Source organism: Lampris incognitus, chromosome 2 (assembly GCF_029633865.1).
Source record: "Lampris incognitus isolate fLamInc1 chromosome 2, fLamInc1.hap2, whole genome shotgun sequence".
Lineage (NCBI taxonomy): Eukaryota > Metazoa > Chordata > Actinopteri > Lampriformes > Lampridae > Lampris > Lampris incognitus.
In genome coordinates this window covers 87891973-87914334 of record NC_079212.1, presented here as the reverse complement: position 1 = coordinate 87914334, position 22362 = coordinate 87891973, and the positions used below count along the sequence as shown (strand labels likewise).

General features: G+C 53.1%; 3 protein-coding genes across 3 annotated transcripts; 2 read left to right on the top strand and 1 right to left on the bottom strand.

The window, feature by feature from the left end:
• The first annotated feature begins 12192 nt into the window (after window positions 1–12192).
• fkbp11 (FKBP prolyl isomerase 11) lies at window positions 12193–14639 on the top strand. The gene is made up of 6 exons (XM_056274632.1): window positions 12193–12546; window positions 12688–12750; window positions 13369–13456; window positions 13601–13634; window positions 14219–14289; window positions 14392–14639. Exons 1-6 carry the CDS (start codon window positions 12448–12450, stop codon window positions 14598–14600), a joined length of 564 nt encoding a protein of 187 aa, XP_056130607.1. The 5' UTR covers window positions 12193–12447; the 3' UTR covers window positions 14601–14639.
• Window positions 14640–14675: 36 nt separating this feature from the next.
• On the bottom strand, window positions 14676–20651 carry ccdc65 (coiled-coil domain containing 65). Its single transcript, XM_056273448.1, has 9 exons — window positions 20279–20651; window positions 19163–19368; window positions 18646–18813; window positions 18292–18461; window positions 18053–18191; window positions 17595–17792; window positions 15471–15683; window positions 15218–15373; window positions 14676–15117 (listed from the first exon to the last, which is right to left on the bottom strand). Exons 2-9 carry the CDS (start codon window positions 19307–19309, stop codon window positions 14824–14826), a joined length of 1485 nt encoding a protein of 494 aa, XP_056129423.1. The 5' UTR covers window positions 19310–19368; window positions 20279–20651; the 3' UTR covers window positions 14676–14823.
• Window positions 20652–20793: 142 nt separating this feature from the next.
• On the top strand, window positions 20794–22035 carry LOC130107055 (40S ribosomal protein S26). Its single transcript, XM_056273450.1, has 4 exons — window positions 20794–20916; window positions 21360–21537; window positions 21657–21787; window positions 21943–22035. The coding sequence occupies exons 1-4, from the start codon at window positions 20914–20916 to the stop codon at window positions 21976–21978; spliced, it is 348 nt and encodes a 115-aa protein (XP_056129425.1). The 5' UTR covers window positions 20794–20913; the 3' UTR covers window positions 21979–22035.
• The last annotated feature ends 327 nt before the right edge of the window (window positions 22036–22362 follow it).

Sequence of the window (22362 nt, the reverse complement as noted above, 5' to 3'; positions counted from 1 at the left end):
TGAGAACAAGAAGCGCTGCTCGTACCCTGGCTGGCTCAGTGCTGTGGCGTCAGGGCGCTGCCGGCCGTGAGGGCACACCGGAAACAGCTCTGTGTGGTCACCGTTCAGTGCCGTGACGTCAGGGCGGTGCCGGCCGTGAGGGCACACCGGCAGCAGCTCTGTGTGGTCACCGTTCAGTGTTGTGACGTCAGGGCGCTGCCGGCCGTGAGGGCACACCGGAAGCAGCTCTGTGTGATCACCGTTCAGTGCTGTGACGTCAGGGTGCTGCCGGCCGTGAGGGCACACCGGAAGCAGCTCTGTGTGATCACCGTTCAGTGCCGTGACGTCAGGGCGGTGGCGACAGTGAAGGCACGCCGGAAGCGGCTCTGTGTGGTCACCGTTCAGTGCTGTGACGTCAGGATGCTGCCGGCGGTGAGGGCACGCCGGAAACAGCTCTGTGTGGTCAATCGAAGCGAGTAGAGAACACGGTAGCGCCCCCGGCTGGCTCCGACCGCACCGTACCCATCTGACGCCCTATCCATGGTGCTGAACGTGTTCGCCTCGCCGGTACAGCGCCCCCCCCCCCCCCACACACACACACACCATATGTAATCAGTTTATTTTAAACACGGGTCTTTAAAACCGGGATTAAAGGAAGGGCCCTCCATGAAGCAATTCAACATGCTAATTAGGCTCTGGCTAAGTCGCACCACTGCTGAGCCACGAGTAGCCTGACACGCTACCCATCCTAAACGCCCCCCCCTCTCATATTCCCCGGGTCTCAAATGCGGTAAAGTGGGGCTCAGTCCGGCGAAGCGTCCGTCGCGGAACTGATGAGACAGCGCGAGCGTTGCATGTCAGGATGAGCCACCCCATTCGTCCGGTCATCGCTCGAGCTGCCCTTCCTCGCGGCGCGCTGCCCGAGCTTTCGTTGCTACGAACCAACCAGAAACGCGCCCCACGCCACAACAACGGAAGCGCCGCGTTCTGCCTTCTGCCAGGAGAACCGACATTGGGCCGGGCCGGCGGTGCCAGCATCCCCACTTACCTCAGCTGGGAGAAGTCGCGCACAAAGTCTCGGCATATTCTGCGGAAAACCACGCAGGCGGTCCGGGAGATCTCGCGATAGTACGGAGTCAAGCCTGCCGCGGCTGCAACGGATTTAAAGGAAGCGAATGCGTAGTTTTATATACTACCGTAGTACACAAACTACCTGCGACTTACCCATTTGGAAGTGGCCTATATGTATCCTTTTTTTCACGACATTCACATCCTGATAAAATGTTATAGAGGTTTCAAAGATAGTTTTCACTGTCTTAACAAGAGCAAAATAATAATAGTAATGATGACGATGATGATGATGATAATAATAATAACAATGATAATGATAATAATGATAATAATAACAACAATGTGTTTGTGTTGAGAAAGTGCAGCCAAGATTTCAAAGCTTCCTTGTCCAAAATTGGATTTCAGTTATATTATAACAATAAGGGTTTGATAGTTTCCATACTAGTAAAAAGTGTTATACTTAACTTTTCTTTTTTGTTTCCTTGATCATTCTTGATCACATAGCAAGTGGGGGGATCATTCCCCTAATAGTGGTTCTTCACAATCCCACCCAGATCCCATTGTGTCCTGTGGTTAGATGAAGAGTGGAATACAGGGGCTCATTGTCTCAATGCCAAGGAACATAGTATAAGACAGCAGCCTAGTGTAACGACCACGGACGACTAGACCCGCTAGCCCTCGGACCCTCTAGTCCAGTGGTTCTCAACCTTTTTGGGGTCCTGGACCCCCTGCGTATTTTTGATCTACCCTGAGGACCCCTCCACCTGATCTTGGGGGAGGGGGGTTGCAATTTGATAGAAACAGTAGAAACTGCATTTTGAATTGCATTATAGCATTTATTCACTCTTTGGGGCAAAAATAAGAGCTTTCAGTTGTAACTTAGATATAGTTAACAAAACAGAATTCTTATACAGTAACTTTCAGATATATGTAACAAAACAGAATATGTATTCAGTAACTTTCAGATAGATGTAACAACAGAATTTTTATGCAGTAACTTTTAACAATGCAAACGGGAGCGAGATCTCTTATTAAAATACAATAAATTACACTTGTGAAACAGATGCAATTAGAGAAAAAAGTCCTGTTACCCTTTATAGTTTAGGTAGATAAAGGTCTCAGTCACATTTGAGTAAAATAATCCTATTTCTATAAATGTCATAGGATCTTTTTTTTTAAAGATTTTTTATTTTCACGGACCCCTTGCAATTACACCACGGACCACTAGGGGTCCGCGGACCCCCGGTTGAGAAACACTGCGCTAGTCGACTGGTTAGCGCAGGCGCCCAGTGACCTGGGTTCGCATCCCGGCTGTGGCGGTTCCCGGCTGCCCCCCTGAATTGCTACATTCCAGTGTAGCGCATTCAGGGGGGCAGCCGGGATGCGAACCCGGATCTCCACTTGTCTCTGACCGGCCAAATAGGTGTAACTTTAACACTACGCTCTGCCATTGAGAGGCTCCTGGTAGTCCCACCACAGCAGGGCCCTGAGTCTCTAGATAGACTCCTCCTCTCTGAAGATCCACTGTGGATCTTTGAGAAAAGACTAAAGACCCAGCTGTTTAACAAACACCTATGCTCTTGATGGAGTGGGGGGGGGGTCTGCTGTTATGCAGCCTGTACACCGCCTTCCTGTTCACACCTACGTGCTTACCTGGCTTCATGTTGCGCTCTCCTGCCTCCATCCTTGCTCGTGTTCGGCTCTCAGATGTACGTCACTCTGGATAGAAGCGTCTGCTGAATGAAACTGTAATTTTAAAATTACCAACAATCTGTTAACAGCTCTGAGTGCTTCCTCTTTGTTCTTTTCCCGAACGATGAGGTCTTTGATGGGCTCGCTCAGCCCCCTCCTGTACGCGCTCTTGAGCGCAGTGTCATCCCACCCACTGTCTGCCGCGAGTATCCTCACCTCCAAGGTATAATCTGCCACCGACATGGCTCCCTGCTGGATGGAATGGAGGCGGCTGGCAGCGTCCTGCTCGTCAGCTGGGTGGTCGAACACTAGACGGAACTCACGGCGGAAGGCACCATAGTCCGAGGCGAGCCGCTCGGTATGGCCAACCGCCGCTATGGCCCAGCTGAGGGCTTTGCCGGTGAGGAGGGAGATAACAAGGGCTACCTTGGTCTCTCCTGTCCTATACCTGGCTGGCTGGTGTTTGAACAGGAGCTCACACTGACCAAGGAAACCCCTGCACAGCTCGAACTCCCCACCGAAGGCCTTGGGGCAGGGAAGGTTAGGCTCGAACCGGGGGTCCAGTAGGGGTTGACTCGGAGGAGGGGGAACGTCGGGACCAGGAACGGGGAATCCGGAGGCCGGGCTGGGGGCAGGGACCGGGGCCAGAGCAGGGTGGTCGCTGATCTTGGACACTGCCACAGTCAGAGCAGCGATGTGCGCGGAGAGTGAAGCAAGGGTGCTCGCCGAGGTATGCGAGTTTGCCTGGAGCCCGCTGATTTCTCCAGTAATCCGGGAGAAGGCAGCGCTAAACTCAGAATGGAGTTGGGTGAGTTGAGTGCTGTGGTCCTTTATCACTACGTCGAGAGCTATAGTGTTCTGGGGCTTAGCTCCCTGAGCGACCGCCTGCCCCTCGGGTTTGCTTTGGCTCATGCTGGCTTCGACGTTCTGTTATGTTTCACGAATGAAGACCAGAGAACAGTGTAGCGAAACCCAAAAGGACAGACAGACAACAGAGCACCGGGATAACCCGAAGGGCGATTTAATGCAGGGAAGAAAAACAAACAGCACTGCCACAGGGGATAATAACAGGTGAGTCTCAGGTGGGCGTTGTTGAGATGATGTGCGCCTGGCTACCAAAGTCCGAATCCGTAGAGCAACGGGTTGTCCATCCAGGAAGTCAAGTCCGAATAGGAGGGGTCCAGGTAGAGAGACACGGAGGGAGATCGCTGGAGAGGTCCGGGGGGAAAACGTGAAGGTCGCTGGGGGCGAGGGAGACGCGGGGAGCCGTGGAAGTCGCGGAAGGAGAGTCCTGGGAGGAAAAAAGAGAGACACGAATATAGACACTGGGAATAAACGGAATAGCAAGAGGGCAAGGAACGCTGGAGGGCTTGTCAGAGCTTTACGGCAGGGTTCAGTACGTCGAAGCACGGAGAGACGTTCTGGCAGGCTTCTTGTAGAGGGTTGCCTGATTACCGCAGGTGTGCCTGATGGATGATGGCAAATACCTGGTGCAGCGCAGCGCTCGTCTCCTCAGAGCGCGAGCCGAACGCTCGGATGTTTCCGGCACGTCAGAGCTGGGGGAGTGGCTTGAACGTGCCGGGGAGGCAGCTCGGGGCGGTGTAACCACAACAATAACGTCTACTTCATACAATGAATATGAAGTTCACTGGAAAATCTCAGTTTTTTCTTTTGGAAATTGGGAAGTCTCAAAGGCACTTTATGGCGATATTGACTCGGGTATGTGTCCTGGTCACTGCACTAGCGCCTCCTCTGGTCGGTCGGGGCGCCTGTTCGGGGGGGGGGGGACCGGGGAGAATAACGTGATCCTCCCACGTGCTACGTCTCCCTGGCGAAATTCCTTACTGTCAGGTGAAAAGAAGCTGCTGGTGACTCCACGTGTATGGGAGGAGGCATGTGGTAGTCTGCAGCCCTCCCCGGATCAGCAGAGGGGGTGGAGTAGCGACCGGGACGGCTCGGAAGAGAGGCGTAATTGGCCAAGTACAACTGACCTTTCGCAAAGTCCCGCCCCCCTTAGTTGCTGTTGCTACGTCCGTCAAGCTTTCCAGAACCTGTAGCCGGAGAACCCCAAAACATGAAGGAAGAAACAGAGCATTCCCAGAGGAAACAAGTGATGAATTTTGGAGTAACTCATCCTTGATAACGTCCCGTGGGAGGCAGGAGGGGTTGCAGTATGCAGGAGGGACACATTCAGAATATTAACAGTACAACTGACTTGCGTGGACTCCGGGCTGCCGGGTGCGACTGTAATGGAGGGTAAAGCTTACCGGTCGCAATCAAAGAATGAGAAACCCCATCGACTAACTCTGAAACATTGTGGCCCAGTTGTGCTCTTGCCCTGCAGGGTAAGTTAATATTTCAGTTGTTATTGGTGTAGAGCCGAAGGAACGGAGAAGACCGTAGGTTCACACTTTAGCCGTGTAGGCAACTTTCTTTAATCCACGGTAAATCAGAGAGACAACCAAACCACAGCTCGACTGAGCGGAGGTGGCAAGAATAACCAGAAAACTGGCTGGACAACCATAACTTAACCCTGCGTTAACCTGCCAGGGCAACCATGACTTAACCCTTAGTTCCTGGGTGGAATTCTGTCCCCAATACGTGTCCACCACATGAGCCCCCCCAGAATTCGCCCTAGTAATCGAAGTCAGGCAGGCGCGGGGGGACGACAGGCCGGCCGCGGCGGCTCCGGATAACAGGGGCCGGAGTGTCTCTGGGAGGCATTGACGCGGGCCTGTGGAGGTCGGCCTGAGGAGCAGAAGAGGCAGCTCGGGCCTCCACGGGGGGAGGAGGCGGAGCCGGGGGACGACCGCGACGAGGAGGTTGGGCTAACTCCAACGGCTGCGTCAAGTCCAGGTGTGCGGGTTTAACTCGGTCCACTGAAACATGCTCGGCCGTGCCCCCAAAATCCACCACCAGGTGCTTAGTTCCCCGTTCCAGGACGCGGAAGATGCCGTCATAAGGGGGTTGCAGAGGGGGGCGGTGTGCGTCGTGACGGATGAACACGTAGCCCGCTGACTGCAGACCTGGGGGCACCTGGGACACCGGGGCGCCGTGTTGGGCGGTAGGGACGGGTGTGAAAGCTCTGACCCCGTCCAGCAAGGAGGCTCGTTGGTCCACAGCTGACCAGGGACGCGTTGCATTGGGCATGAAATCGCCTGGGACTCGCAGCGGCGTGCCGTACACCAGCTCCGCAGAGGAGGCTTGTAGGTCTTCCTTCGGGGCGGTCCGCAGGCCCAGCATGACCCATGGGAGCTTGTCGACCCAGTTGCAGTCCTTGAGAGTAGCCCGAAGCGCAGCCTTCATGGACCGGTGGAAGCGCTCACATAGGCCGTTCGCCTGAGGGTGGTAGGCGGTAGTGCGATGAAGCTTGACGCCCAGAGCCTCACCCACAGCATTCCATAGCTCTGAGGTAAACTGTGGCCCGCGGTCAGATGAAAGGTCGGAAGGCGTACCGAAACGTGAGACCCACGACCCAATAAAAGCCCGGGCCACATCAGCAGACGTCGTGGATGCCAGGGGAACAGCTTCAGGCCAGCGCGTAGTCCTGTCCACCACAGTGAAGAGGTAGGTGAACCCATGGGAGGGGGGTAGGGGACCAACCAGGTCGACGTGGACATGGTCAAATCGTCTCTCCGGCACTGCGAAGCGTTCCAGGGGCGCCTTAATGTGGCGGTGTATCTTAGCCCACTGACAGGCAACACACGAGTCGGCCCACGCTTTCACGTCTCTCTTAAGTCCCTCCCACACAAACTTAGCAGAGGTCAGGCGCACGGATGGCTTACCGCCTGGATGAGAGAGGCCGTGCACAGCTTCAAATACGGGGCGTCTCCAGCTGTGCGGGACGATGGGCCTGGGCTGTCCTGTGGAGACGTCACACAGGAGGGTGACACCTGTGTCGCTGAAAGGAACGTCCTGCAGGCGGAGCCCCGTGTCGGAGGCCCGGAGACGGAGGATGCTCGGGTCTGTGGCCTGGTCAGCAGCCATCTGTGCATAGTCCAGGCCTAGGTGGACCGCTCCAATCACTGCCCTAGAGAGGCAGTCAGCTACCTGGTTAGACTTACCAGCGACGTGCTGGATGTCGGTAGTGAATTCCGAAATGTAGGAGAGTTGTCGCTGCTGGCGAGCGGACCATGGCTCGGCCGTCTTGGACATGGCAAACGTGAGGGGCTTGTGGTCCACATACGCAGTAAACTCGCGGCCCTCTAGCAGGAAACGGAAATGCCGGACGGCGAGCCAGAGACCGAGGAGTTCCCTGTCAAAAGTACTATACTTGCGCTCTCGGGGTGTAAGCTGGCGACTGAAAAAGGCCAAAGGCTGCCAAGCCCCCCCCACCCACTGTTCGTGAACCGCACCAACAGCATAGTCCGATGCATCTGTGGTTATGGAAATTGGCGCTGTAGGTGAAGGATGCGCTAGCAGGGTAGCCTGGGAGAGCGCAGCTTTAGTCTCGGTGAACGCACGGTCCCGCTCTGCTGTCCAGTCGACCGCCTGGTTGGGGGACATGCCTTTCAGCGCCTCGTACAGTGGCCGGATGATAAAGGCGGCTCGGGGAATGAAGCGGTGGTAGAATGTCACCATCCCGATGAACTCCCTGAGCGCACGAGCTGTTTGGGGGCGCGGAAAGGCCGCCACCGCTTCCACCTTTGAGGGCAGGGGGACTGCCCCGTCCCCAGTGATGCGGTGCCCGAGGAAATCAATGGCTGTCAGCCCGAACCGGCACTTCGCCGGGTTGACGATCAGCCCATGCTGGCTGAGGCGTGTGAAGAGGGCATGAAGATGGGACAGGTGTTCTTCCTCGGAGGCGCTGGCGATGAGTATGTCGTCCAAATAGACGAAGATGAAAGGAAGGCCACGGAGCACTGAATCCATCAGCCGCTGAAAGGACTGGGCCGCGTTTTTGAGTCCAAATGGCATTCGTAGGAATTCAAATAGGCCGAATGGGGTAGTCACCGCTGTCTTGGGGATGTCTGAGGGGTGCACGGGAACTTGATGATAACCACGGACCAGGTCGGCTTTTGAGAAGACGCATTTGCCAGACAGGTTTGCAGAAAAGTCCTGGATATGCGGGACAGGATAGCGGTCGGGCGTGGTGGCGTCATTTAGTCGGCGGTAGTCCCCGCATGGGCGCCAACCTCCATCAGGCTTAGCGACGATGTGGAGTGGGGACGCCCACGGGCTGTCAGAGCGGCGGATGATCCCCATGCGTTCCAGGTGCTCGAACTCAGACTTGGCAATGGCGAGTTTGGCGGGGTCGAGACGCCTGGCTCTGGCGTAGACCGGGGGCCCCTTCGTAGCAATGTGATGCTCCACCCCATGCTTAGCGGTGGGTGCAGAGAAGGTAGGCTGGGTGAGGTCAGGGAACTCAGCGAGGAGGCGGTTGAACTTGTCTGCCTCTGAGAGAGAGTTGGCTAGACCTGCATAGGCCGCTTCCCTCCGTGTACATGTGAAGGAGGAGAAGGTTAAGGTATCGACCAGACGGCTGTTCTGAATGTCCACTAGCAAACCGTAAGTGCACAAAAAATCAGCTCCGAGGAGGGGAAGCGTTACATTGGCCATGACGAACTCCCACGTGAAACGTTGTCCACCAAAACACAGTTCTACAGACCGCACGCCGTAGGTGTGGATAGGGCTGCCGTCAGCCGTCGCCAACTGGGGGCCCCGCTCCCCGCCCATGATGTCGACGTCAGTAGCAGGGAGCACGCTTCTCTGTGCGCCCGTGTCACAAAGAAATCGCCGACCGGAGATGGTGTCGAGGATGAAGAGTAGCCTGCTCGTATCGCCAACACTCATGGCCACTACTGAGTGTTGGCCCTCTCGTTTCCCGTCGGCCTGTAGTTGCAGGGGGAACGGCACCGTTTAGCTTTCGCACCAAATCGAGCGTGGTACATACAGAGTCCAGAGGGCTTGTAGCGGTCTGATGCTGTGGCGCCACCGTCGGGCCACGCCCGCGATGTCGGCGGGGGGCCAGTGAAGGTAGGAGCCAGCACCCCGGCATGGGAGGAACGTTGTGTAGCGACGAAGAATCGATCAGCCTCCTTTGCCAGCTCACGGGGATCAGTGATGGTGGAGTTAGCGAGCGCAGTCTGGACGTGGGGCGGCATGTTGCGCAGAAACAGCTCCATAAACAGGAAACATGGCTTTTCTTGACCCAGTAGGTTTAACATCCTGCTCATTAGCTCCGATGGTTTGCCATCTCCCAAGCCCTGAATTGCGAAGAGGCGACGCGCTCTCTCCGTTGTTGACAGTTCAAAAGTTTCAAGGAGGAGATGTTTAAGTGCGGCGTATTTACCATCGGCCGGTGGGTTGGTTATGAAACCGCTTATCCTGGAAGCCGTAGCGCCCCCCAGCGCTGCCACTACGTAGTAGTACCTGGTCTCGTCTGCTGTTATGTCTCTGAGCGCGAACTGTGCCTCAGCCTGCGCGAACCATGTAGCCGCGGAAGACTCCCAAAACTCCGGCAGTTTAATTGCAACGGCGTTCGTAGCCATAATGTGTGTGGTTTCAGAAAACTTATCCGAAAACCGACGTCGGGGTCACCAGTGTAGAGCCGAAGGAACGGAGAAGACCGTAGGTTCACACTTTAGCCGTGTAGGCAACTTTCTTTAATCCACGGTAAATCAGAGAGACAACCAAACCACAGCTCGACTGAGCGGAGGTGGCAAGAATAACCAGAAAACTGGCTGGACAACCATAACTTAACCCTGCGTTAACCTGCCAGGGCAACCATGACTTAACCCTTAGTTCCTGGGTTGAATTCTGTCCCCAATACGTGTCCACCACATTGGTATATTTTAATAATCCATTGTCAGCATCACCGTATTATAGTGTTGATTTTGGCCAAGGTTCCCCATGGTGTTCTTTTATCCAGGCTTTGTCGGGGGTTCTGTATGGGCTCCTGGGGGTCGGAGGGCGGTCAGGGACATGCCCCGGGGCCGGGGGAACCGCCCCATGATTATTTTTTTTAACCTTCAGACCAAAACCGGGATTTTCAACAAAATAAGGAAAACGAGATGCCGCCGCGGGCGGGATGACTTTTCCGAACGGCCGGTACCCACCTGGAGCTCACAGAGGGGGTGAAACGTTTAAAATAGGCCGGATATGGCGAGGTCAGACCGGCCAGAGACGCTCCCAGCCGACCCTCCCCGCGGGTCTTCATGGTCTGAAGTGAAAGGTGGAACCTGGCTAACCCGTGGCTATGTTAGCGGGCTAGCTATCATTAGCTATCATTAAATGAGGTATCTCTGGCCACAGACTGAGCTGGATACGTCATCAGGTACTTTAATAAAGTTATTTTGTTAGTCAGTAACACGTTGTTGATATGTTTATAATGGTAGCAATCGCTGTGTGGGTAAAAGTAACAGGAATAATACGTTAGCTATATTAGCTATCAATAAAAGCTAGTAGCAACCTCCCTCACATAGAAACCGTTGCTAAGGTAGGATTGGACAAGCACCGTTCTGGGGCGGTACTTTGCGAAAGGTCAATTTGGGAGAAAAGGGAGGGGGGCTTTGTTTCTGAGGACATTTTAGCCGGTCCTCGCTACTTTAAGGGTTTATTTTAGGGTTAGGACTTTGGCTGTGGTCAAATTTAGGGGCAAGACTGAGTGGTTTGGACATGTGTGGAGGAGAGATGCTGGGTATACTGGGAGAAGGATGCTGAATATGGAGCTGCCAGGGAAGAGGAGAAGAGGAAGGCCAAAGAGGAGGTTTATGGATGTGGTGAGGGAGGACATGCAGGTGGCTGGTGTGACAGAGGGAGATGCAGAGGACAGGAAGAGATGGAAACGGGTGATCCGCTGTGGCGCCCCCTAACGGCAGCAGCCGAAAGTAGTAGTAGTAGTAGTAGTAGACTTTGGGCTGGGGTCAAACTGAACTCACACTCGGAGGGGTTGTTCCGTTTTAAAGAAACAACCAATCGCTGTTGTGGTGGGCGGGGCTACAGGTGGCCGCTGCTCTAAAATAGCGTTGGGCGGCAGAATCTTCATGAGGAACCTGAACTCACGAAGTAGCATGGTGATCTGGAGAGGTGAGCAGTGGAAAAGTGTCCTCTCAAATTCCATCACACAAAAAAAGCTGACCTTTGTTAACTTTGCAGTTGTAATTATGAAGCCAAAGAGGAACAAGCATAATGTATTTACCATAGGGCTTTAGATCTGGAAGAATGAGCTGGGCCTGTTATAATTAATGATGTGCAACGCCCTTGCTAACTCCTTACAGTACAAACAAGGGGCCATGGCTGGGGGGAAACAACAGGCTTTAGTCGGTAAACAGACAAGGGCACAGCAAATCTTTCACATTGCTTGAAGAGCGCGTGGTCACCTGCAACGGTTTCCAGGGGCGCTTGGGGACTGTTGAAATCTGTAACACGAGGGACCCCGGGGAACTGTGAGATTCATCTGACCAGATTTGGTAGGAACCAGTCAGAGAAGGATATCCGTCCATCCATTATCCAAACCGCTTATCCTGCTCTCAGGGATGCTGGAGCCTATCCCAGCAGTCATTGGGCGACAAGCGGGGAGACACCCTGGACAGGCCATCACACACACACGCACGCACACGCACACACACACACACACGCACGCACGCACATTCACACCTAGGGACAATTTAGTACGGCCGATTCACCTGACCTACATGTCTTTGGACTGTGGGAAGAAACCGGAGCCCCCGGAGGAAACCCACACAGACACGGGGAGAACATGCAAACTCCACACAGAGGACGACCCGGGACCACCCCCAAGGTTGGACTACCCCGGAGCTCGAACCAGCACCTTCTTGCTGTGAGGGAACCGCGCCATTGCGCCACCGTGCCGCCAGAGAACGATACGAGTTTCTCAACTGCATTAGGCCAGACTCGGGTACGGGTTAAGGATGCGCCAGGAGCACACTGGCGCTGGGCATGTGTGGTGCTGATGGGTAAAGTTAGGGCATGATGGGTAAAGTCAGGGCATGATGGGTAAAGTTAGGGCAGGGGCCAGAGAACGATGGTCAGTGTAGTCAGTGAGAGTTCTCACAAGTATAGATGTACCATAATGAATGTGTGTGCGTTTGTGCGTGTGTGCGTGCGTGTGTATGCAGCCTATTCTACAGAGAGGTTAGCCTAAAATATTGTTGCTCAGACAGTGACAGCCTTAAACAACGTTGTCTTCCATAACTTGCTTAGCATACATCAGAACTGGCTTTATAAATTGTAATTTCCCCGGGGGGGGCGGCGGAGGGCGGAGGGGGGGCGGGCAAACTATCTTACAGCCAACATGTGGCGCTCAACTCTTCAAATAGCGTTTGTAGCGAAATGTGGCGAATCTGTGCGCCGTCGCGCACAACACTGCCCCCATGCGTCAGGGAACAGTAGCTGCTGCGCTTCCGTTTTCGTGTGTGTGGTTGTGGTTGTGCGTGTGTGCGCGTGCTTGCCTGAACGCGCGCGCGCGTTTTTTTTTTTTCCGCCACCCGCCGCCGAGCGGAATGTGACCGGGCGGCCGCTTCACAGACGTCCAGGTGCTGGGACCACGTCCGCGACCCTGCCTGCCTGCCGTTATCTCTTAACTTCCACCAACACATCAGCACTACCTGGCCGACGGCCATATTAACGCGCTCGACTGGAGCTCTGCCACATTTCCCTCCTCGGCTCGGCGCTGCAGCGGCGTGGAGACTGGACGTGAACCGGGATCGTAGTGGCTCTGCTGTCAGAAGTGAAGTCTTCACAATGAAGACCGGGGTTATCCTGCTCCTGCTCGCCGCTCTCACTTGCGTTGCGGCGCAAAACGAGCAAAACGAAGTTGAGGATCTGCAAGTGGAGACGCTGGTAAGCGGGTTAAAACGTGCACGGCAGCCTTTGCTGGTGGTGTGATATACACCACAACGCCATCTGCCAAAAAACCAACACCGCTTTCTCTCGCCGGCTGGGATGCTACCGTGCAACTTACAACTGGTTTTATCTCCCAAGGTTCAGCCCGAAACTTGCTCCCTGCTTTCCCAGATGGGAGACACCCTGCAAATCCACTACACGGTAAGTGCGAAGAGGAGACCACGGGGAGTGTGTGTTGTGGCGTGGCTCGTCCCCGTGTTCAGCTTTGGTTTATTGCACGTCTGTAAGGGATCGGACTATGTTGCGTCCGGACCTGCACCCTGGACGACACCTCGCCGGGAACCGTGCGCAGTGATGACGAACGCACTCCGCTGTCTATGTGGCACAGGCTGCAGGCACCATGTGGACGTTTCTGTATTCTGACCGGGTTTTTTTTTTAAATTTGGATCTCGAAACTTAACTCCCAGTGACGTCATCGGTCGCTTAGACGAAAGGTTACTTTTGAAATTCCGACGGATCGGGGGTTTTTCCTTGGTTTATATCGTTCTTCCTTACTGGGGGGGGGGGGGGGACCGTGCGTTCATATGCCAGACGTCCCGTTTTGCACCGGGATGGGGAGGTGCAACACGTCAGCAATCCAGCCTAGTCGGTGGGGCAGTAGTTTAAACAGTTTGTGCGTGGACGGGCTTTCGGGTGTTTCTCTATAACTGTCATAGTGTGCGTCAAATCACGTTATAAGATTAAGTTTCGACGTTACACAGTTTTCATTTCAGTGTATTTCAACTTTTAGTTTTGTTTCGGTTTGTTTTTTTATCACAGGGTAAACTTATGGATGGCAAGGTGATAGACTCGTCACTCTCCCGGGATCCACTTGTTGTTGAGCTGGGGAAGAAGACGGTCATTCCCGGTACAATTACATATAACGTGTTGCTCTACCAGCAATAATTTGATCAGATTACATTTGCAGACAGACGTGTGTGTAAATAACGCCCCCCCGTGGTGTCTGTGCTTACTTTGCTCGCTAACGTTCACCTCATGGTATCCTTATCAGGTCTGGAGCAAAGCTTGCTGGGTGTCTGTGAAGGGTAAGTGAAAAGTACGGGTCTGAGCAGCAGGTTCACTTGATAAGATACACGTGATAGGGCGTCCGGGTAGCGTGGCGGTCTATTCCGTCGCCTACATCGCCGGTTCGAATCCCCCGTGTTACCTCCGGCTTGGTCGGGCGTCCCTACAGACACTATTGGCCGTGTCTGCGGGTGGGAAGCCGGATGTGGGTATGTGTCCTGGTCGCTGCACTAGCGCCTCCTCTGGTCGGTCGGGGCGCCAGTTCTGGGGGGGGGTAGCGTGATCCTCCCACGCGCTCCCCCTGGTGAAACTCCTCACTGTCAGGTGAAAAGAAGCGGCTGGCGACTCCACATGTATGGGAGGAGGCACGTGGTAGTCTGCAGCCCTCCCCGGGTCGGCAGAGGGGGTGGAGCGAGCAGCGACCGGGACGACTCAGAAGAGTGGGGTAACTGGCCAAATACAGCTGGGGAGAAAAAGGGGGACATTTAAAAAAAAGAGAGACACATAATAATGATTCCCTTGCAAACTTTCTCGTGACACTGCTGCTGGAAGGAATTCCTTCCCCAACTTCTTGTGACTCTTTTTGTTTGTCTTGGTCACGTAGACAGAAAATCAAGGCCAGCATTCCATCACACCTTGCTTATGGAAAAAGAGGATACCCTCCCACAATTCCAGGTACTAAACACACCCTCTCTCGCTCCCTCTCTCTCTCTCTCTCTCGCCGTCCCTCCCATACTCCCTCACACATGGCTTGACCGAGGCGTTGTCCTGTCCTAGGTGACGCCGCCCTGGAGTTTGAGGTGGAGGTCGTTTCTCTGACGCAGCAAACTCCCTGGCAGAAACTGGTGAATGACGTGTTTCCGTTAGTGTGCCTGGTCCTGGTGCCCACCATGCTAGCCCTAGTGGGCTACTATCTCTACAAAAAGGCCAACGCCCAGCATCCCAGCAAGAAGAAAGCGAAGGATAAGAAGAGCAAGAAGAAATAAGCACGGGGCGCCACATTATTTAAATAAAACTGACAAAAAGGTTTTGTTCTTGGTGTAATGTCTTTTTTTTTGCTTGTTGAGTCAGTGTCAAGAACGCACGCGACTTAAAATTAGCATGGGGACCTAGATGTAGAGTGGATTTGAAAGCAGCATCCATGATAATACAGAACACACTAAACTTGTTCCTTCACGACCATGCAGGAAGTGACGTAACCGAGCAGCATTACAGGGTGTGCTGCACAACGTGCGCCGCTTCAACGACAGTGTGCTGTCTGTTCTGTCGGTCCCTAGCTGCTTGCGCGGCAACGGGTGGCTTGGACACCAGGAGGATGGCAGAACTGTTCAGACGGACGTCTTCGCTGACGGACATGCTGTCCAGGTACTGGCGCAAAAGAACCCGAAGCCGGTTGTTCTCTCGTGTCAGCTCCTCTTCCTCTTTCTTCAGACAAAGCTGCTCCAGCAGGACCTTATTGTAGCGCTGCCAGAAGCGCCCTGGTCCGGCGTGGTCCAGCATTGCCTAAGAGCAGAGCCACAAGCAGTATTTTATGGGACACTGCTGCGAGTACTACAGTTGTAGTACACGCTTGCGACACATACGGCGTAGTAGAGTTACTCACTGCCTTTGCAAGCTCCTCGGACGGCGGCTCCATTGCATCCAGTCTTTCCTGCCGTTTTTCCTCCACAGTCAGAGAAGAAGAGTAGAAAGGCAGCAGCTTCTCACGCTCGGTCTCTAGCTTGCTGCACATCTCAGTCAGGCGCAAAAGCTTCTCCCCCTGGATGGCACCACAATGGACACAAGTGAGAGCGCTCGTCGACAGGCAATGCTGGCGAACACAACAGATGACAAATGACTCTTATAAGCTTAAGCACCTTAGCAATGACGCCCTGAAGTTTGGTGGCTGCAGCGTTGCTCTGAACGGTGAGGTTGGCAAGCTGGCTCCTCTCGGCCGCACGGTCCCGACTCAGCTGGTCCTTGAGCCGCTGAACCTGCAGCGATACCTCGTCTCTGGTGCTCTGCAGCCCTGGCACTGTCACCTCGCTTTCTTTCTGATTCAGCTTCACTCGCATGGTGGATATGACGTCCTGAGAAAGGAGACCACCTTAGCGTTAGCCTAGAACAAGTATGTCTCATTCAAATCTGCATCTTTCCTGAGACTTGTCCTGATGTTATAGGGATAATGTGTCAAAGCCCTGCAGCGAAGTGCTGCAAGCACAAAGACATGTATGCCAGTCATCCTTGGATGTGACGTCAAAAGGTTTCATTCGACCTCATTACAATTTAATTATAGGTTTGACTGCATTTGAGCCCCAGTATCGGGTATCTGAGAGCACAGAATCACCAGAAACATGATTACTACAACATGATACTATTATAATGATCATTAGCGGGCGTCCGGGTGGCGTGGTGGTCTATTCCGTTGCCTACCAACATGGGGATCGCCGGTTCGAATCCCTGCGTTACCTCCGGCTTGGTTGGGCATCTACAGACACAATTGGCCGTGTCTGCAGGTGGGAAGGCAGATGTGGGTATGTGTCCTGGTAGCTGCACTAGCGCCTCCTCTGGTCAGTCGGGGCACCTGTTCGGGGGAGAGGGGGGAATAGTGTGATCCTCCCACGCGAAACTCCTCACTGTCGGGTGGAAAGAAGCGGCTGGCGACTCCACATGTATAGGAGGAGGCATGTGGTAGTCTGCAGACCTCCCCGGATCGGCAGAGGGGCTGGAGCAGTGATTGGGACAGGTCAGAAGAGTGGGGTAATTGGCCGGATACAATTGGGCCCCCCCCCCCCAAAAAAGAATGATCATTAGCCCTGTGATGGTCTGGCAGTCTGTCCAGGGTGTCCCCCTGCCTGCCACCCAGTGACTGCTGGGACAGGCTCCAGCATCCCCGTGACCCTGAGAGCAGGATAAGCGGTTTGGATAATGGATGGATATTATTCATTGATTATTATCTCTGCTACTGTTGTTCTGCAGAGAACTGTAAGGTGCAGCCTCAGGGGCTCAGTGTTAACAGAAAAAAGGAGAAGCTGGGCTTATGAAGAATGTCCGCATGTAAAAACATATTGACTGATGAAAAATCCAATAAACTCCCAAGGGGCTTCAATTTAGGACTACCTAATCCAGCGAACAAGCAGTTGGACTCTAAAGGGCTTCCTCGTGAGACCTCAGAGATGACAGAGGCATTATAAAAGACAATATGAAGGGGTTAGTGGGCTCACTATGGTATTAAAACTGTTTTGGCAACAAAGGTTGGCTCCCTAACAAGAGCAAGCTATGTTCAGGTTATTGATCCAATATTTAAAAAGTACCTCCTGAAACTCAGCTATTACCTCAGGGAAATGCCATCAGTGCCGCTAGAAAACCCCCGGGTTCAGGTGAACTGATAAAAAGTAAAGTTTTTTGCAGGACAAGGGTGTTCAGAGACCAAGTGGACTCCTCTGCTTCCCCTAATGACCATCCGTCCATCCAAGCTGCTTAGCCCAATCGAGGTCGTGGGGATGCTGGAGCCTATCCCAGCAGTCACTGGGCGGCAGGCGGGGAGACACCCTGGACAGGCTGCCAGTCCATCACAGGGCCCACACACACACACACACCTAGGGACAATTTAGTACGACCGAGTCACCTGACCTACATGTCTTTGGACTGTGAGAGGAAACCGGAGCCCCTGGAGGAAACCCACGTAGACATGGGGAGAACATGCAAACTCCACACAGAGGACGACCCTGGATGACCTCCAAGGTTGGACAACCCCGGGATTCAAACCCAGGGGTAGTCCAACCTGTCAGGCAACCACGCTAACCACTGCGCCACCATGCCGCCCGTTGCTGTTTAGCCCACAGCTAGACAGCAATAACTGATAGCCGCCTTTGTAAATCTTATTAGTGGTGATTGCGACTGTTTTGTTAACGCATCAGAATAATGCAGGGAGAAGCACACAGCCTGCAGTCCCGGCTGTAGGACAAGTGTTTAAAAACCATTCCACGCTCTGCGCTGACCTGCATCTTCTGCAGCCTCTTCATCTTTGCTTCAATCTCTGTGGTGTTGTTTTGGTCTCGGCAGCGAAGTGCCTCAAAAGCAATGCAATGATCTTTAGTGGCCTCGCCGTAGCTCTGCTGGGCCTCCTGGACCTGACGCCACAGGCTCTCAACCCTGCCCTCCAGCTGGACCCGCAGGGCATGCCGCTCCTCGATGCTCTGAAGAGACACCGTTTGCAAGGGGATGAACAGACAAAACTACAGATTAGGAAGGAGACTTCTCATGTTTTGTTCCTCTAAAAGACTGGCGGCAGTGGAATAAGAGCCAACCCTGGGCGGGAAGGCCTGAGAGCCATGAAACACTTGAGGGCTACCTCGTGCTGTGAGGGTCTAACTCAGTATATGTGTGAGGTCTGTTGACAGGTTTCTGATTATTGAGCCATACTGATTGACACGCAGCTTCTCTTTTTATGAGATACCCGATGTTTGATGTCATCCCGAATGCTCTGGTATCCCTGTAAGGCCTCACTCTCGATCAGACTGTACTCATGCTCCATGGAGAGAATCACCTGATCCAAGTATTTGCATTCTTGCCGATGCAACGACAAGATCTGCTCTCTGAAAGACACGTATAAAGTAGATGGCAGATCGATACTGATCATCTTGATTAACGTTGCACCTCAGGAGGGGGTAAACAAGAGTGTACATACACACAGACCTCTCAGAGTTGAACTCGGAGCTCAGCTCTGCCAAAATACTCTTCCACTGGTGCTCCAGAGACGCCAGTCTGGCCTTCTGCAGAGCCAGCAGTCTGTCCACACACCAAAGATGAGAGCGTATCGCATCGGCAGACTGCCACTCCACCTCATTCAGGTCACTCACCAAACACTGTAATGATGGAATAAGATATTAATACCACACACACACACACACACACACACACACACACACACACACACACACACACACACACACACACACACACACACACACACACGCTGACTTCAAAACTCTCTCTGTAAACCCAGTATGCATTTGGGAACCCCTTGGGGTTTGGAGCACGTCACTTCACCTTGATGACATTGTCCTTGCGATCAAGCACCCTCTCAAAGGTCCGGCTGAGCACATCGATCTCCTGACGGAGATGAGCCGCTCGGTCTTGGCGGAGAACTGCTCGCCATTGCTGGGTCACTTTGAGTAGGTTGACAGCACTGTTCTTCTCCTCCTTCTCTAACTTATCCTGATTTCAAAGGAAGAGACAGGGTACGGGATCGTAAAGAAATGAGCAAAACAGTACAACATGTAGGCCAGGGGTGGGCAACATGGTCCAGAAAGGGCCGGTGTGGGTGCAGGTCTTTGTTCCAACCAAGCAGTTACACACCTGATTCTATTAGTCAACGAATAGTCTTTCCTAAGGACCTTGATTTGTAGACTCAGGTGTGTAACTGCTTGGTTGGGACAAAGACCTGCACCCACACCAGCCCTTTCTGGATCCTGTTGCCCACCCCTGGTGTAGGCTGTAAAATGAGCATTTTCTGTAACATCAGGGTACGTTCATCTAACATTCATATAAGCTAGCTCCAACTTACTTTAAGGAATTGAGTGAGCATTTCTTCTTTCCTTCTAGCCCTCTCTTCCTCAGCCTGGGCTCTCTGTTGCATATAGAGGAGCTTCTCCTCTTCAGTCATTCTGGCCATCTTATCTCCTCCACCTTTTTTACCTGCCTTCTTTGGCATGATTCCACCTTCTTCCACCTTCTTCTACTGTTTTGTGGGATTTCTGTCACTTTGTCCAACTGGGAGATGCACATTTAAATAAGAAGCAGCATGGAAACTTATTATTATTATCCAAGTTGTTTACACCCATCCATCCATTACCCCAACCGCTCATCCTGCTCTCAGGGTCGAGGGGATGCCGGAGCCTATCCCAGCAGTCATTGGGCGGCATGCGGGGAGACGCCCTGGACAGGCCGCCAGGCCATCACACACACACACACATTTACACCTAGGGGCAATTCAGTACGGCCGAGTCACCTGACCTACATGTCTGGACTGTGGGAGGAAACCGAAGGCCCCGGAAGAAACCCACACAGACACGGGGAGAACATGCAAACTCCACACAGAGGACGACCCGGGACGACCCACCAAGGTTGGACTACCCCGGGGCTCGAACCCAGGGCCTTCTTGCTGTGAGGCGACCGCACTAGCTGCGACACCATGCCGCCATGTTGTTTACAGTTAACTGTTATATGCTAAACCAAATACAACTTGTGTTTGTCAGATAAGCCCAGTGAAGCCATTCTCTTGATCCAACTTGTATTTTGCGTGTAACTCGGGCTACCGGATCGGATTTTGACCTTAGCTGCAGAGTTATTTTTTGGGATTTAGCACAATAGTGCTGTAACCGGTTATTTTTTTTGCCCGGTGCGGGATTCGATACGGGGTGTACTGCACCACAAGGCGACATCACTAACCGCTCGGCTAAAGGGTCAGACCCGTTAGCTAGGGGCTAACGTGTCTTATTAGTAGTTTACAGCGCTAACCTAAATGTTATATTAATGCACACAGATGAACTGCTGAAAGGACATTTACTGAGGAGTAAGTACACTGAGGTAAAAACTAGTTTCATGATCAGTAATCCAGACTGGTTGTAATGTTAGCCTCGAACAAGAGGCTAAAATAACAGCCAGCGGTTTTCTGTCCTACCTGTGTGAGCGAACGTCCTGGAAGTGGATTCCTCTCCGGGGTTTGTGTACGGTCTCCTAGCAACAGCCGGAGGTTCGCTTCGTCGGTATCCCAGCAACAACTGCGGCTCCCATTTTAAGGCTTGCGGGCCGTCGGCATAACGACGCGTTTCATGATTTCCGGTGATGTAATTAGGAACGCTCCCTGGAGCTGCCGAAAGTTATCCGAGCCCACAACAGTTTAAACGACTCCGACGTCTGACCCAAATACCCCGGCTACGGGAGTTGAGCGGGGGAAAAAAAGGGTGTGGGTCGGCTTGTTTTGATGCCCCGCGTCACCCGGCTCAACGCCGCTTCCGACACAGGCGACGGAAAACATGCTTAACACCGTCGCGTCGGATGATGAGTATCCCTAAAACACGCGTCGCCCCGGTGTCCCTCCGCAGCAAAAACGTCGCCGAAATTTCATTAAAAATTAATTTGATTAAAAACAATAAACGGAGCTCAGCGCTGAACAAGTTGCTAAAAGGGAAGAATCGGAGACTGTTTTTGTTTTATTTTTTATTTAAAAAAAAATTTTTTTTAACGCGGCGAGCGGCGGTAGTACGTCTCGCGGTACAGCCCCCTTCCGGTCCTCTTTCCAGCTTCCCGTGCGACATGGTGAGTACGCTGTCGCGGTCCTCGTGTTGTTAAAACCGAATTAATTGCTCCTTGGGTCGCACAGGCGTGTAAAAAACCACTTCTTTATACGTGTATTGACTCTATGGGCAAAATGGAGACGGGGAATCTGTAAAGCAGTGCCGTATTCAGCGAAATAGCCGGCAGTCTGGGAAAGTTAGCCAAGTTAGCTGGCTAGCTAGCTAACCCCCGCCGTACGTGCGGCTGGGTGCACAGCGATGGGGCTCAAACGTGCTTTCTCAGCCCGCCGGGCTCCTGCTCGCGGACCCCGCGCACATTAATCAATACTAAATATTGATATACGGCCATAAAGGAGTAACTTTGAAGCGATCGCTGCGTAATCGTGTCGAGTTTGCCTGTCCTGGTTTCTCGAGGTTCTCCGGTGAACTTGTGAGTCTGGCTTAACTGGTTGCCCCCTTTCGCAGACCAAGAAGAGAAGGAACAACGGCCGTGCCAAGAAGGGCCGCGGCCATGTGCAGCCCATCCGCTGCACCAACTGCGCCCGCTGCGTGCCCAAGGATAAGGCCATCAAGAAGTTCGTCATCAGGAACATCGTGGAGGCCGCAGCCGTCAGGGACATTTCGGAGGCCAGCGTCTTCGACTGTGAGTTCCGGCTACTGAAGGCCGTCGCCGGTCGCCGCACCGTAGCAGTTTGGTCTCCTCGCACGTTTAGTTTGCGTTGAACTGGCCGTCTCCTTACCTGCCCTTTGCTTGCTCCGCAGCCTACGCTTTGCCCAAGCTCTACGTGAAGCTGCACTACTGTGTGAGCTGCGCCATCCACAGCAAGGTGGTCAGAAACCGCTCCTGCGAGGCCAGAAAAGATCGCACCCCTCCACCCCGATTCAGGCCCAGTGTAAGTACCCTAAACAAGAGTTGTCGTAACGTGCTTTAATCGTACATTTCTGGTCATTGTGTATTTGATTACGGTTGCCTGCCCCCCTCCTCCTCCCCCCCATGATAAACTGCCGTATGTACCGAGTCTGAAGTACATCTTGTTTCTCGTTCTAGGGTGGTGCGCCCAGAGCTCCTCCGAAGCCCATGTGAAGCGGATTTTGAAAGTGCTGTTCCACAACAAATGAATTAAAGTTCTTTAGAAAAAGACGTGCGGTGTGTACAAGCTCTGTGATTCTCAGTGACGTCATATCCTGCCATTTTAGGGAAGACCGGCCTGTCAAGTATTTTATGTGGAATAGATTTTCCTTCAGTACAGTTCAAAACCTACAGTAGCATCAGATTGGGTTACCCGAATGGCATAATTATATTATGGTACATGTAAAAAGGCTCTAAATGTACTAAAGCATTGTGAGTATTTACAGGGATGGTAAGGTTAAAGCAAATAAAGTCTAGAACCTAGGATAGATCAACATGGATTTAAACACCCATCACAAACTAGAGCACATCGGTGCCAAAATATTTTCCATGGTTTTG

Bases quoted from the DNA above. Each gene is read 5' to 3' on its own strand.
- ccdc65 (XM_056273448.1), bottom strand. From the start codon at position 19,309: ATGCCAAAGAAGGCAGGTAAAAAAGGTGGAGGAGATAAGATGGCCAGA. The intron at 18,814-19,162 runs GTAAGTTGGAGC...CTTTGAAATCAG, and splicing joins TGCTCACTCAATTCCTTAAA to GATAAGTTAGAGAAGGAGGA. The intron at 15,118-15,217 runs GTGAGTAACTCT...CTCTGCTCTTAG, and splicing joins CCGAGGAGCTTGCAAAGGCA to GCAATGCTGGACCACGCCGG.
- fkbp11 (XM_056274632.1), top strand. From the start codon at position 12,448: ATGAAGACCGGGGTTATCCTGCTCCTGCTCGCCGCTCTCACTTGCGTT. The intron at 12,547-12,687 runs GTAAGCGGGTTA...TTATCTCCCAAG, and splicing joins ATCTGCAAGTGGAGACGCTG to GTTCAGCCCGAAACTTGCTC. The intron at 14,290-14,391 runs GTACTAAACACA...GTCCTGTCCTAG, and splicing joins ATACCCTCCCACAATTCCAG to GTGACGCCGCCCTGGAGTTT.
- LOC130107055 (XM_056273450.1), top strand. The intron at 21,538-21,656 runs GTGAGTTCCGGC...CTTGCTCCGCAG, and splicing joins GGAGGCCAGCGTCTTCGACT to CCTACGCTTTGCCCAAGCTC. The intron at 21,788-21,942 runs GTAAGTACCCTA...TTCTCGTTCTAG, and splicing joins CACCCCGATTCAGGCCCAGT to GGTGGTGCGCCCAGAGCTCC.